The sequence below is a fragment of the Lycium barbarum genome, chromosome 12 (assembly GCF_019175385.1).
Source record: "Lycium barbarum isolate Lr01 chromosome 12, ASM1917538v2, whole genome shotgun sequence".
Taxonomy (NCBI): Eukaryota; Viridiplantae; Streptophyta; class Magnoliopsida; order Solanales; family Solanaceae; genus Lycium; species Lycium barbarum.
This window is the reverse complement of record NC_083348.1, coordinates 85,466,783-85,482,949: the sequence shown is the minus strand read 5'-3', so window position 1 is coordinate 85,482,949 and position 16,167 is coordinate 85,466,783. Positions and strand designations below refer to the sequence as shown.

At 42.7% G+C, this 16,167-nt stretch overlaps 2 protein-coding genes across 2 annotated transcripts; both read right to left on the bottom strand.

Moving 5' to 3' along the window:
- Positions 1-5,112: 5,112 nt before the first annotated feature.
- On the bottom strand, positions 5,113-8,131 carry LOC132624578 (uncharacterized). The gene is made up of 5 exons (XM_060339339.1): positions 7,961-8,131; positions 7,357-7,363; positions 6,559-7,154; positions 5,593-6,133; positions 5,113-5,129 (listed from the first exon to the last, which is right to left on the bottom strand). The coding sequence occupies exons 1-5, from the start codon at positions 8,129-8,131 to the stop codon at positions 5,113-5,115; spliced, it is 1,332 nt and encodes a 443-aa protein (XP_060195322.1).
- A 2,855-nt stretch (positions 8,132-10,986) lies between these two features.
- On the bottom strand, positions 10,987-12,345 carry LOC132621855 (dof zinc finger protein DOF4.7-like). The gene has a single exon (XM_060336319.1). It carries the CDS (start codon positions 12,096-12,098, stop codon positions 11,214-11,216), a length of 885 nt encoding a protein of 294 aa, XP_060192302.1. The 5' UTR covers positions 12,099-12,345; the 3' UTR covers positions 10,987-11,213.
- Between the last annotated feature and the right edge of the window lie 3,822 nt (positions 12,346-16,167).

Here is a 16,167-nt window from a genome sequence, read left to right as displayed (position 1 = left end):
GGGACTCTCTTTCAGAAGCGATGCCGGAAGTTCTGTCAACAATAAGGGTCCACCGAAAATTTTGGAGTACAACTTCAACGTCAACACCTCGGGCCTTGTATCGGCCATTGGCCGCGTCCCGGATGTGCGATGGCCGAAACCACAAAGGTCGAACCCGGGACAGCGGGATCCGAGCTTGGTGTGCGAATATCATGGAACCCATGGTCACAAAACGGAGGATTGCCGCCAGTTGAGAGAAGAGGTAGCCCGGTTATTAAAGAACGGTCACCTCCGGGATCTATTGAGCGAGCGTGCCAAAAATCACTACAAAGAAAGGGAAGCTCATCAAAGGGTCGAACCGGTTGAACACCAGCACACAATCAATATGATAGTTGGGGGTATCGACGTTCCTCGGGGACCGGTAATGAAACGGACCAAGGTCTCAATTATTTGTGAAAAACGCATCCGAGACCATTCGACCAGGGGCTCCATCTTCTTCGATGACGAAGACACGGAAGGCATCGTTCAACCGCACAACGATGCACTGGTAATTTCTGTACTTGTCTTTAAAACTAAGGTTAAACGTATTTTGGTTGATCCAGGTAGCTCGGCCAACATAATCCGATGGGGGGTGGTCGAACAGCTAGGGTTGCTCGAGAGGATTATACCGTTGGCTCGGGTATTCAGCGGGTTCAATATGGCCAGTGAAACCACGAAGGGGGAAATCTCGTTGCCCGTGAACGTGGATGGCACCATTCAGCAAACAATGTTCTATGTGATCGAAGGGGACATGAAGTATAATGCGTTGTTGGGCAGGCCTTGGATACATAGTATGAAGGAAGTTCCCTCAACACTGCATCAGTTGCTGAAATTCCCCACTCCGGAGGGGGTGAAGACCATCCGGGGCGAGCAGCCCGCAGCAAAGGAAATGTTCGCAGTAGAAGAGGCGGTTCCCCACCCCGAGAGGCCAGCTCGGGAAGAGAAGGGTACAACCGGAGGAGAGGTCCCCCAATAGCAACTAAAGTATACTGGGCCGGACCCAGTGCATGAAGAGGATGACTTCGGGATGCCCAGTTCCTTTGTCATGCCGGATGACTTGGATGCGACCAAGTCAACCGTGGAGGAGCTGGAGCAGATCATCTTGTTCGAGTTCTTACCCGACAGAAAGGTATACCTGGGCACGGGGCTTACCCCGGAGCTCAAGCGTAAATTAATTGAGTTTCTTCGAGATAACACCGATTGCTTTGCATGGTCGCATATAGACATGACAGGTATATCACCGGAAATAGCGTCACACAAGCTCAGCTTGGACGGGAAATTTCCCCCGGTGAAGCAAAAAAGAATGCCCATGTCAGAGCAAAAACACGCCTTCGTGAAAGACGAGGTAACGAAGCTTTTGACTATAGGTTCTATCCGGGAGGTGAAATACCCGGACTGGCTTGCTAACGTGGTGGTGGTGCCCAAAAAAGGTAATAAATTTCGAATGTGTGTCGATTATAAGGATTTGAACAAGGCATGCCCGAAGGATTCATTTCCATTGCCTCACATCGACAGAATGATCGATGCGACGGCTTTCTCGATGCTTACTCCGGGTACAACCAAATCCGGATGCACCCGGAGGACCAAGAGAAAACATCCTTCATCACCCACTATGGGACTTACTGTTATAACGTCATGCCTTTCGGATTAAAAAATATCGGTGCAACTTACCAACGCCTAGTTAATGGGATGTTCGAACAACAAATAGGGAAAACAATGGAAGTTTATGTTGACGATATGGTTGTTAAGTCCCTGGAAACAGAGGACCATTTAAAGCATTTGCAGGAAACCTTCGATGTACTCCGCAGATACAACATGAAGCTCAACCCGGAGAAGTGTGCCTTCGGCGTTAGGTCTGGTAAATTTCTGGGGTTCATGGTGTCACACCGGGGAATTGAAATCAACCCGGACAAGATCAAGGCCATCGAGGACATCGAGGTCGTGAACAACATAAAGAGGGTACAGAAGCTCACCGGGCGGATAGCGGCGCTGAGTCGCTTCATTTCGAGGTCTTCGGACAGGAGTCACCGTTTCTTCTCTTTGCTCAGAAAGAAGAACGACTTCGTTTGGTCACCGGAGTGCCAAGAAGCCCTAAGGGAGTTGAAAAAGTATTTATCCAGCCCCCCGTTGCTGCACACACCGAGGACCGATGAGCCACTCTTCCTCTACCTAGCAGTCTCTGAAATGGCGGTAAGCGGCGTTTTGGTTCGAGAAGAATCAGGTACGCAATTCCCTATCTATTATGTAAGTAGAACTTTGGGGGATGCAGAGACCCGTTATCCCCATTTGGAAAAACTGGCATTAGCATTGGTAAGCGCTTCCAGAAAGCTCAAACCTTATTTTCAATGCCACCCCATATGTGTAGTAACCACTTACTCTTTAAAAAACATCATGCATAAACCTGAGTTGTCCGGTAGATTAACAAAATGGGCTATAGAAATTAGCGGTTACGATATCGAGTACAAGCCTCGGACGACCATCAAATCCTAAATCTTGGCCGATTTTGTGGCAGACTTTACCCCGGCCATGGTCCCCGAGGTCGACAAGGAGCTTTTGCTGACCTCGGGAAAGACCACGGGCATCTGGTCTCTACATACAGACGGGGCCTCGAATCTTAGAGGTTTCGGCCTAGGGATCGTCCTTAGGACCCCGGCCGGGGAGGTCGTCCGACAGTCCGTTAGAACTGCTAGATTGACTAACAATGAAGCCGAGTATGAGGCTATGATTGCAGGTTTGGAATTGGCTCGAAGCATGGGAGCCGAAACAATCGAGGCAAAGTGCGACTCGCTTTTGGTCGTGAACCAGGTGAACGGCGTATTCGAGGTAAAGGACGAACGGATGCAGCGGTACCTCGAAAAAACACAGGTGGTACTTCATCAATTTAAAGAATGGACCATGAAGCACATACCGAGGGAGCAGAACATCGAAGCCGATGCATTAGCAAACTTGGGATCCTCGGTTGAGGGGGAGGAAATCAACCTCGGGGCAACGGTGCACTTATCAAACACGGCCATAGAAACCGGGCACGCCGAAATATACACAATGGGTTTGACCTGGGATTGGCGCAATAAGTACATCGACTACTTGCGTGATGGTAAGCTCCCAAATGACTCGAAGGAGTCACGATCACTACGGACCAAGGCTGCCCACTTTTGCTTGGTGGATGGTCAACTGTATCGACGCTCTTTCCTCGGTCCTCTAGCTAAGTGTTTGGGCCCCGGTGAAACGGAATATGTGATAAGAGAGGTACACGAGGGAACCTGCGGCAACCACTTCGGTGCAGAAGCTTTGGTTCGAAAAATTGTCAGGGCCGGTTATTACTGGAACCGGATGGACGAGGACACGAAAAGTTTTGTCCAAAAATGTGACGGGTGTCAGAAGCATGCTCCGATGATTCACCAGCCCGGGGAGTTGCTGCATTCGGTCATCTCACCTTGGCCTTTCATGAAGTGGGGAATGAACATTGTTGGTCCGTTACCTCGGGCACCAGGTAAGGCCCGTTTCATTTTGTTTATGACTGACTATTTTTTTAAATGGGTTGAAGCGCAGGCCTTCGAAAAGATAAGAGAAAAGGAAGTCATCGACTTCATATGGGACCACATCGTCTGCCGCTTCGACATCCCCTCTGAGATAACCTGTGATAATGGCCCCCAGTTCGTGGGTGGCAAGGTCAACAGTTTCCTCGAGAATCGTGTCAACCCCGTATCACCCGTGTGCAAACGGGCAGGCAGAATCAACGAACAAGACGATAATCCAAAATCTGAGGAAAAGACTTGAAGCATCGAAGCATAATTGGAGGGAAATACTCCCGGAGGTGCTGTGGGCTTACAGAACCACATCCAAATCGAGCACGGGGGAAACCCCGTTCTCATTGGTTTACGGAGCCGAAGCCCTCATCCCCGTGGAGGTTGACGAACCGACCCTCCGTTTCAGATATGCCACCGAAGAATCAAACGGGGAGGCTATGGTCGTGAAGCTCGACCTCGCGAAAGAGCTACGCGAAGGAACGTCGGTCCGCATAGCGGCCCAAAAACAGAGGATGGAAAGATATTACAACCGAAGAGCCAACTTTCGGCATTTCCAAGTTGGGGACTTAGTACTTCGAAAAGTTACCTTGCACACCAAGAACCCCAACGAGGGAAAGCTGGGTCCGAACTGGGAAGACCCGTACAAGATAACCAGTATAGCGGGCAAAGGGTCGTATCAATTGGAGTCTATGGACGGGCAGCGTCTGCGTAATAACTGGAACGTGGCCCACCTAAAGAGATACTACTGCTGAGGTATGGTCCCCCCGTATTCTCTTATTAAATTTTCTCTTTTTTTTTTGCAGGAAGACAAGAGTGGGACAAAATTAAAACCCAGATCTGAAAACACGTGTTGCACTCTTTTCCTTAGTCCGGTTTTGTCCCAAAATGGGTTTTCCGACAAGGTTTTTAACGAGGCAACGAGTACAACGTGTTACTTGACGAATATGAAGGGCAAGTACCCGAATAAACGGTGTCGCACCCTCCGATGGGGGGCATAATAACACTCACCCAACCTTGAAGATTGGATAAGTGCTAGGGGAATACTATGCTACACCGAAGATGACACTGATTAAAATAAACGGGGAAGCTCAACATTTGATACGGCAAAACTAGGGCCCGACCACCGGCCATAGTCCCCGATGTAAGGACCAAACGATCATAACGAATCGTGTCCCATTCAACATTTGCTACGGCAAAACTAGGGCCCGGCCACCGGCCATAGTCCCTGATGTAAGGACCAAACGATCATAATGAATCGTGTCCCATTTTATATTTGCTACGGCTAAGCCAGAAAGAATTAAAATTCTCATGTATACAAACATTTTGCAAACACAAGTTATCAAAAGTTGGGAAAACAGCTCTCTGATTAAATATACTTTGCCCAGTCGATAACCGTCGTATCTCGACGCTGCCTCAATCGCATACCCTACGCCGGGTACCTTGGTCGAAATTCGACAAAGGTAACGAGATCATTATGATCCAAGCCAAAATTTGATAAGCCACCGGCCATAAAATATCGGATAAAACCGGCGGGCACAATGAATTAACGACTATGAGTCGACCGGTCCTAGAACAGATCAACAGCTATAGCAAAAGCAGTAAACAAACATTCAAACGAAGAAGCAAGAAAGATGCACTTTTCATTTATACAATGGATGTCTCTTACATCAAAAGAAAAGCAAAGTCCTACAAGGGCAAAAAACAAAAACAAAAAGCAAGGCGTAAGCCCCGTACTATCCGGCGTGACTGGAGGTGGATGAGTGCTCGGACATAGTTCGCTCGGAGTCGTCTGACTCGGACCCGAGGGCACGATTGGCTTCTTCCTCCATTCTCTTGGCCTCGAGCAACAGGGCCGGAAGACCGGAGAGACCATGCTCGGCTTGCTCAAGGGTGATCCGCCGAGACTTCCACTTTTCATACTCGGCAACAATAGCAGTATGAGCCTCGGCCGCCTTAACACTTTTCCATGTTTCCTCCAAGTCGGCCTCGGCCTTGGCCAGTTTCGCTTTCAGACCAGCCCGGTCCCCCTCAAGGATGCTTATCTTACCGGTTGCTGCATCCAATTCAGCCTTAAGGGAATTGTTGGCGATAGCCGCCTCCTCGAGCTCGGTTCTTAGGCCTTGGCACACCCGAGATCGCTCCTCTGCTTTCTCTTCGAACACCCTCATGCGTTCGTCGGACAAAGCGGCCTCGGACTCGAGCCGCCGGTTCCTCTCGGTCAGGGTTGTTGCATCAGCATTCACCGAGTCCAGCTCCCCCCGGAGTCGAGAAACCGTGGTCTCCAACTCATCTAGCCTCGAAGAAAATTGGGCTTTATCCCGGCTAAGGCCGATCTTTTCAGCCTCGAGGCTCCGGTTATAGTCAGTCATAGCGGCCAACTCACTCTTCAAACGACGGTTTTCGTCCTTAGCCGCATCGAGCTCAGGCCGAAGGTTGGCCAACACGGCCGCCCGATTTAACTCTTCCTCCTTCTCCTGAAGGAGATGCCGATATTTCTCCGTTTCTCGGCCTTGGGCGTCCAAGTGGCCTCGAAGATCGTCTATCTTATGTTGGGCACGGATGAAAGCTTCATTAACAAGCACCACACTCTACAGGTAAAACAAGTCAGAAGGATTAGGCGAAGTAAGGATAAAATTCACAAATAAATTGAACAAGGATGATAGAAGGACTTACCCGGTTGCTTGCATGCATACCCTCGTTAATGAGGCACTGCCAGGTGAGCCCGGTCATTTTGCGCTTGTCCGATTCAGAGATAAGGGGCCGCAAATAGCTCGCTACGCCCACCGGGCGCGACAGAAAGCTGCAGTCCTCGGGTACGGTGACTACGGCCGATCTAGTTCCACGCTCGGGGCCGGGAAGATATTTACCAAGCTGTCCCTGGCCCCTGAATCGGAGACCCGGTTAGCCGGCCTTGTGACCCGAGGAATAGGCAGATGGCCAAAGCCCGCTGCTTCTCCGGTAGCGGCGGGGGGGGGGGGGGGGTGCTCGAGAACATATCGACAAAGTCATCCACCCGCAGAACCGGGGTAGATGAACTTGGAGCAGCTTCAATATTTTCGGCAAAGGCCGAGGGCTCCACAATTGTAGCAGGCTCGTGCTCGGGGGACGGGCGAGCGCCCGTGGGGGCTTCGCTCTCCGGTACCGGGGCGACCCCTTTATCGGCTTCAACGGCAATCGCTTCCCCGGGCGTCTTTCTTTGCAGGGGAGCGTCTTCCGAAGAAGTTTCACCTGAAATGTCGACAAAGTCAATCGACCCAAGAAGAGCTGGTGAAAGCATTTCTTCCGCACCTGAACGTGGAGCAGGAATCAAGAGACCCTCGTCGATGGAAGGAAGGGGCGGAATGGATACCGCCTCCTCCAGTATTGAAGCCACGGTGGGAACGGATCCGACTCTCCGAACAATGATGTCGGGCTCTGTCTCTTCCCTCGAAGGGCGAGCAACACTCCTTGCCTTCTTCCTTTTCGGCGTCTGCATCTTTTTGGAGGGTCGCTTTCTTTTTGCAGCTTCGGAGAGGACACGGGAGGAACCCGCTGTGTCGAATTCGGGCGCCGATGCCGGAGGGGCAGTCCCCGACTCCGATCTGGTTGCTACCGAGCCCTTAGGCAAACCTAAAAAGACAAGATGTTAGCAAAGATCAAAGGATGAAACAAATAAAGGGGAATGCGGCAGAATAAAAATAGAAGGTTACCATGGTTTTGGGCGACCCATCGACCACGGGACAGGTGAGCCCATGTCCGGTCGTCGTAGGGATGCTGGGCGAGGAGCACAGTGACCCAATCGTTCAGATTCCGGATGACCGGAGGAACGTACCCATTGGCTGGCAAAAGTAAGAAAGAAACGGTGAGAAAGCAGAATCAAAATTCGACGAGGCAATACTAACGCAATTGTTCGAGACGTCGGGCTTACGCTTGTTATTCCACTTCTCCGGGAAAGGCATGTGCTCGGCTGGAATTATGTCCTCGGTTTTCACCCGGACGTATCGCTCCAACCATCCCCGGTCTCGATCTTCATCCATGTTTGAGAAGAATTGATTCCGGCTCCGTTTGGCCAGTTTCATTACACTACCCCGGAATAGCCTCGGGGAATAAAGGCGTATCAGATGGGCCAGTGTGAACTCCTCCTCGGCGTTGTTGGCCAACATCCGGAGACACGCTACGACCCTCCAAACGTTTGGGCCGATTTGAGCCAACGTAACGCCGTAAACCCGGCACATGTCGAGAATGACCGGGTCAACCGGGGGGTCGAGTTTGAGAGTGAAGGGGTATGTATAAACATACAAAAACCCTTCACGATGGTCGGTAACCGATTCATCTGGCCCGGGGGCGAAAACCCGAATCGGACGGGTGTCCCACCCGCAGTCGGCCCGGACTATGTCGAGCCTCTCCTCGGTGACAGATTAGGGATACCGCCTCACGTCAAATCCCCTGTCTGAAACGGAGGAAGGCTTCTCGACCTCAAGGTCCTTGTTAAAGTTGAATTTAGCCGGTATGATATCCCAGACTGTGGGCTCGAATTTAACCGGAGTCGCAGGCTTGGCCCCCGGGGACGATACCGGTGGAGCATCATGAGAAGTGGATTCAGACATCGTGGTAGCAGGAAAAAGGGGGAAGGCCCAAGAGAGGGATTTAAGAAAGATGAAGAGACTGGTGGTGACTAAAAGAAAGGGAAACAAACTTGTTTCTTTTGCACGCTGAGTGGATCAATGAACCAGCTGCAGATCAAATGGGAAGTCGATTGTGTGTAGTAGAGATGAAAAGGTGCAGAAAATGGGGTGAAGTTGAGGAAGAGCAAAACGAGAAAATGGTAAAGTGAAGGGGTAGAAGGCCTTATATAGGCATGGGAGAGGAACGGTTACCGAGGGTGACCAATCAAACGGCGCCACGTGCCCCATCATTAATACAAAGCGACTTGAAACGACGTGCAAAGGACGGTTGGCAGGAGCAGGCCACCCGGGGTGTGACACGTGGCCGACAAAAGGGGAGGCGTTATGCAGCCGTTCCCGCCAAAATGAGAAGATAACGACGAGCTGACAGATCCACCGGTTTTCAAAAGTTATCCACTCCCCGTTACTCTGATAGATGGGAGATCCGGGAAGTGTGGGGGTATCTGTATACGGTAAAAATTAGATACGAGGCAAACTGGTGGAACGAGGAACCGGATGAAGGAGTGAGAACGTGCCGGATACTATTCGCCCTTGACCGGGGTAATGCTTGGGCCGGAGCTAAGCGAAGAGACCGACGGATCTGCATTCTGCATCGTTGGAACGGCTAAGCCCGAGGACTCGGGCTTTCGTAGCCGTTGGTCCGAGTGGCCATTATCCCGAGTGGTCGTTTGTCCGTGTGGTCGTTGCAGACAAGCCACACGCCAGTAACGTCAAATCATGGTCAACTACCTGCCATGCGTGTGTCAGACGGCGCCGTCAGTCTAATCCCACCAAATCCGTGCAGAGCAGTCCTTGTTATTATTATTTTATTATCTCATATTGTAAGGGAACCAGGGGAGTGCCACTATAAATAGAGCACATCCCCCTCCTTGGAGGGGGTTGGCTCCTCTTACTTCTTCAAGAACATATGTAATAGAAGAATCATATATATACAATCTTTATCATTATTCAATTCGGCCAAGGCCGCCCCCTTTTTATTACTATTGCATTCCCTCCATCAAGTATCATATATTGTTCGTAAACGTTCATATCCTTGTCAAACTTGCATCATTAGCCGCTTTATTAAGGAACCCTCAAACATTCATTTTCTCTATCTAGTATATATCAAGAACAAAGTACATATTTTATACCCGCTTACAAATTTAATTGATTACCCGAATCCGGGGTAAACAAACTCGATATGTGTACCTGTTTGCAGTCTTGTCCTTCTGTCCTTTCACTTATATTCCCTTCACGCAAATGTAGGTAAGTTGCTCCCCCATTTACGTCGGTGTTTATATCAATCATGATATATTTACGTAGGTGTTTATATAATTATATCAATCATGATTTATGACGTGTTACAGATATTTTTGTTACTAAATTATATTTAATTAATGTGTATGTTCATCCCAATCTACTACTTTAATAATAATAAAATAGTATAATTAGTAACAAAATCGGATGTAGGTACATATATGGCGATTATGCAAGAGATAATTCAGAACCCATTTCTCAGGTTCGACTAATCGGAAAGCACAAATTGTTATTCAACCCCCATCATTTTGGTGGAATTGAATGGATATAATCCTTCCATTTTTTTATGAGGAATTTCGAATTCGAACTTTTAAAATGAATTTTTTTTTTATAGAGAGCGTTTTCTCTTTTAATAAGCTTTATGCAAGGGCAAAGCCACTAAGGCAATGGCCTTGGGCCCCCATTTTTTTTATTAAGTTTTATAGTTAATTTGTTTAAAAAATTATTGTGACTTATACTACTTTTATGTAGTTTTAAATATGTAAATTGTTTGTCAAAAACTTAAAGATTGTACGTACGAATTCACAATAAAAATAAGGAAGTTTGACTCTCGAAATCCAAATTGTCTCACATAAATTGAGACAGAGGGAGTACACAATTTTTATATAAAAATGCGAATAACTTTCTTTTAGTCACGTGATTGATTAGCTATATTGTCAGTTGATTTTTCTTAGAATAAATTGATTTGAAAAAATTGTTAACAACTTTGCATGTTCTTGATGATTATAAAACATTAATTAATGATTTCGCATAAAAAAAACTAGAAAAGTAGATTTTAAATAAAAATATATATCGTCTTTTCTTTTTTTAAAAAAAAAGAATTAGAATCTCCCTTTGAAGTATGGCTTTAGGCCCTTAATCTTGTTGAGACGGCCCTGACTTTATGCAATGCAAATCTGAATTAATTGGGACCTCGAATACCGAATGGAAAAAACTGTTAATCAACAACAAAAACAAAATGATTACAAGTAGTAGGGAGCAGGAGGGAGTGACTACTCCCCAAGCAATTAGACAGATGTAGGGAGCAAAAGAAATTTTGGCAAAAATTATTGAAGATATCCATCCAAACAGATTAGACATATTAAGTCCACAAGAAAGAATCTTCCATCACATCTAAATCATCCCACCACTAGCTGGAATAAGACCCCATCAATCTCTTCTATTCTAAGTGTACCTCTCAAAATTGACACCCTTCCCTATCGAGAATCCACGGAGGAGTTAATAAACCTACAGTACCTGCTTGTTTTCTCATTGACAATGAAAAGAGAAATGGAAATTGAACATTATAACATGAAGTTGATTAGAAAAAAGTTTATTTTTGATGTACTCAAGTCATCTAAAAGATAACTAGAAGTAATCATTCCAAACATGTGAAACATAAGTGTTGAGGGTACCTTGACTTGAACTAATCCCAACTTTCCCACAGAGGCTGCAAAAGTTAAGATACTAACCCATAGAGCAGTAGGCTAAGATTATTAAGCTGAAAAATAAGCCATATTTCATGTTATAATTGATTAAAATACACTAATGGTGTAAAGAGATGATATGGCATATACATTTTTGAGGGGAAAAAGGCTAATGGTAACATTAATACTAATTAACAAGACTTGAACAATAGCGAGCATGAAATCTACATAAAACAAAACCTTGAACAGATCAATATTATAGACAAACTCTTCTAATAAGATGGTCATTTCTCATGATCCTCTTATGGTTTGATCTCTAAATCATCCCATTGTATATTGAGATCAGCTGCAGTGCCCAACGTGTCGAACTCGTTCCAATTCCAATAATTACTTGACATATTTTCGTTAGCAAGATCATTGCTTGTTTCTGGAATTTTCCATGGCTGATGAGAAAGGACATCATTGCTGCTTGTAATTGGCATGGCTGTAGTTATTGTTGACTCCTCCATTGTACTATCAACTTTCCCCAAATAATACTCATTATAAATATTTGAAGATAATTGAGTAGTACTAAAATTTGGAATTAGAGAACATGGAACACTATCATAAGAGAAAGAAAAATGTGTGCTTCCATCTTGAGGAATTGATAATTTTAAACTTGAAAATATGTCATATGGTAGTGATGATGATGAAGGAAGATTTAGTGTCTCATAGAAAATACCATCATTTTCTTTTTTGATCTCTTCATCCATAGTAGTACTAATAATAGTACTATTTCCTCTTATGTTGACATTTGGCATGGAACTCGTAGTCGTGCTGATTAGAGGACACCTCTGATCGTTTACTTCTAACCTAACATGTTTTCTTTCAGTTATATGATCAACGGGATCAGTCCTCAGCCGCTTATTTTTTCGGCCACCACCTACCGGAACATTACGAAGGGTACCACCTTCAGTCCAATGCCTTTTACAACCTTTACAATAATGGCGAGGCTGTGATTTGTTGTAATTGTTGTAGTAACAAAATTTAGTATTGATTGAGTCACACCTTGGACACTTCAATGGCTCCAGTTTCGGTGGCGGCTGCTGCCTTATCGACGGTGGTTCCGGTAGAGAATTCTGGCTGCTGGGGGTCCAATTATCTAGCCCATGATCATCAATTGAAACCAACTTAGTACTCAACCCCATAATTGATAAACAAATGATTAAAAAAAAAAATCAAGAATCTTGTATTTGATCAACTTAGTGTTGAAGTAATTCTTAGTTTTGGCTTTGGATCTTCATGCAAGAAGAGATATGGAGATGAAGAGAATTATGGAGTATTATATGATGAATTTTCTATGAGAGAGAATATTTAGGAGGAAGGTGATGAGAAATGAAAATGTACTCATCTAAGATTCTCACTAGCTATTTTTTTTTTTAGATGTGCAAGTGTGTATATACTTGTGGAAAGGGTGGTTTACGGCTATCAATCTATCTGTAAATTTAAAATACAATATATTAAGATCTGTATATATCTGTAGGTGTATATCATATAACTTGAGAGCAATAGTAGTATGGTCCCAGAGGAGGGTTTTGATTGATACTTGTGGCGTGTGGGGTGCAGTCTTTGGTGTCAACTATATTTAATTATGACTCTCGAGTTCCTTTTTAGCAGACAGTCTATAACATCCCTTCCATTATTGTATTGTTTCATCTTACAATTATTTATTTCAAATGATCAAGATCAAGGCACGGATGTTTAAGAAATATTTACATAATTAAATTACTGAAAAGGCAATTAGAGGTAACTTTATTAATAAGCATTGATAAATAACCTAAAGTAAAAATAAGTAATATGTTAAATTACACTTATAATATTTAAAAAATTATATACTATAAGTATGTAGAACTTAAATCCTTATCATAAAGTTACCTTACTAAATAGAAGGTTAAAGAAAACGGTAATTTGAAAAAAAAAAATCAAATTAAAAGATACTCTTATAATACACTCTTTCATCGCAATTACCCTCCTTTTTTTCCTTCTAATTGTAACACTAAAAGAACCAATTCATTTATCGATATCCATATGTTTTCTCGTTCTATATAATTGTATCTAGTACACGTCTTCTGATCAAATTCACATACTATGTCTAAGATAAGTTGAAGACATGACTATTAATTGTATTCAATTCACAAGCTATTCAAATTCGTGCGTGATAATATTTCCATCACAATTATACTAGTGGGTGCAAAGTAAGAAATTTCACTAAATATGTTCAATAATTAAGTTATACAAATATATACAAAATTTAACTTATATATATAATATAATTTTTAGCAAGAAAGGTGTTCAACACATCACCTTCGCCGTAAGAATTTTTGACCTAAGTGAGAAGCAAGGTAATAACACTGAATTATCAATCAATTCTCAAATACTTACTTCATAAATAAGTTTAAAAAGCGTATGTGGAAGAATGTGTACCGTCGATAGTGCGTCCTTTGGGTCTGTAAGAGAGATGTTCCACTCCATATACTAAATTTGTATAAAAAGAAGACCCATGTGTCACATATAGATTATTCAGTTAGTCATGTGGTCAATTAGCAATTAATAGAAAAATTAAATGGAAACCAACAAACATATATACGGGAACAAGAAGATGCATACAAAAGGGTACCACCGTCCTAGGTCTCTCATATTCCCTTAAAGTATACATACAGATTAATTGTTTTTTTTTTCAGTCAAGTTCGTATCATTATTTTGGTGAATGAAAGGGAATGGTCGGTTATGAATTGACTCCCCTTGTGATATTGTGATGCTATTTTAAGAGGCTGAGATTTAGATGTAGATTGTGGACATATATTAGTGTTTCTCTAGGCTTTTAGGTCGGCATACAATTGTAGAAAATGCGTATGGTAAAAAACTAATAGCCTGTTTGGCCAAACTTATAAAAACAGCTTATTTTAAAAAATATTTTTTTTCAAAAGCACTTTTCAAAAAAATACTTTTGGCTAAAAGCAGTTTGTGTTTGGCCAATTAATTTAAAAAGTACTTTTGAGAAGCAATTAGTGTTTGGCCAAAAGCTATTTTTTTTAGCTTCTGAAAAACTGTTTCTGCTACTCCCCAAAAGCACTTATTTTTTCCCAAAAGCTTAGCCAAACACTTCGTTTTTTTAAAAATAAGCACTTATTGAAAAAATAAGTACTTTTGGGGAAAAAATAAACTTGGCCAAACAGGCTATAAGTATCGTATAATCAAATATGAAAACTTTTCTGTCAGTTAATTAGATGGAAGACTTTTTGGAGAAAATCAGGTTTCAAATTCTCATAAACTGCACGATTATATAGCCAAAGGGAATAGGCTCGAGACATTTTCTCTACCCTTTCCCACTCGAAAAAACAAGGATACCTTAGGTTCCTGAACCGAACCTATCCTCCTCTGTCCCTCGGAAGCAATATGGGGTAGTACAGGACTATGTGACATGTTAATAATCTTTAGATCGAATCATGCTCTTTTAATTGGATCGTTTGGTTCACAAAACCAGTTATCCGGGCATTAGTTTGTTTATGAAGGCATTAATAATGAAAGAACTACTATGTTGCGATTAATACACACGTTCAATGCTCAACTATGGCTATTAATTTAACCATTAGCCGATTAAAAAAAGTCAACCCGATATACAAAGTATTCCACGTTAACAGGGTCAGGACCGCATAACAAAAAGTTTGATGTAGACAACCTAATGCAAGGATTAATAGCTGCTTCCAGGACCGTGTTATACCTTCAACACTGTATTTCTTACACATCAAACTTGTTTAATAACATCCATTATTTTCAACGGTATGATGATGAATGTATTGGCTGCAAACCTGCAACAATCCAATTGTAGAAAGTCAGCGGTAGTGTCAAATATGTCTCGCTCTGGTCATTTCTTGATACTAAGGTACATAAACGTATAGTAACATGGCTTCTCATATATAGCAAAGCAATATTCTAGGTTTCAACTTTAACTTCAAGAAGCATATGGCAAACCCCTAGTCCTTTTTTTCTTTTTTTTTTTTTGTGGAGCAAATCTATCGTTTGTTCCTTTTCGAAGATATTCGATAAAATTGAGACGAAAGAGAATATTTAATTGATTGTATAGAACATGCATCCCAAAACGGGAGGTCATTGCTAGTATTTGTTTACCCATTTTAATTAGAACAAAATATTACTAACTTTATTGATTGTTCACACTGACGGACCGTTAGCTAGGTCCGAGAATATTGAATAAACGAGATATGCAAATCTATTTTTTATTTTATCTCCTTTTGTGGCATTTTTCCTTTCTTTTTCTTCCACTTTGTATATATACTTCCCTATTAAAATTCTGAGTATTAAAAACTTTACACCAATTACAAAATTGACAACAATCACTATAATTATTATATATACCAATAAAGACTTATTATTTTTCTGGAAAATAATTAACACTTAGTGACTAAAGCGTAAGATAAGGCTTATAATTGGCACATCAAAATCTTCATTGCTATTATTAATTTGCTTCTACATTAATTACAAATTATAATCATTATACCTATAAATTACCATACAGAAAGCTTGTCTTCCTTTATTGTTGTCTCTTCTCATATTCACATCTCACAAACTTAAATTTTTGAAAAACTTTTTTAGTTTACGCGTGCAGCCTCGATGTTTCTATCATCGTGTTGCCTCCTTACATGCAATATATCCTTATATGATACTAAAAGTTGTGTTGAATATATGTTATTTGAATTACGTCTCTTGCAGCTTGTGTTGTAGATTAAAAAAAAAAAAAAAAAAAAAAAGAGCAAGGACAAGCAATGATTGGGAGATATTCACTCCGGTTCAAAAAGAGTGTCCACTTAGCTTTTTTTTCTTGAGTCAAAAAGAGTGTCCACTTATCAAATTAAAAAATAATTAAACCTTATTTTTTCAGATTTGCCCCTATTAAATGCTATGTGATCAAATTTCAATACCTATTTAATTAGGGGCAGTTTAGTCAAATTACCTATTTTTTTTCTAGGAGTTAGTATTTTCTTAAGGAGTGTGCAAATGGCTAAGTAGACACTTTTTTTAATCCGGAGGGAGTAGGATTTAAGAGGTACACGAAAGACTCTAGCAGTATATGAAAATGGTCGTGTAATATATCTTTGCGATCGCGAGTTGCGACTGTTGTACTAAGCTACTGGCTATTGACTAATCGCCCTACTGGTTATCGCCTATTTAGAAAAGAAGTTACTGTAATTGATTACTTTT

Coding starts and splice junctions, on each gene's coding strand:
- LOC132621855 (XM_060336319.1), bottom strand. CDS start 12,098: ATGGGGTTGAGTACTAAGTTGGTTTCAATTGATGATCATGGGCTAGAT.
- LOC132624578 (XM_060339339.1), bottom strand. CDS start 8,131: ATGTCTGAATCCACTTCTCATGATGCTCCACCGGTATCGTCCCCGGGG. Junction 6,134..6,558: donor CATCTACCCCGGTTCTGCGG/GTGGATGACTTT, acceptor TTTTACCTGTAG/AGTGTGGTGCTTGTTAATGA.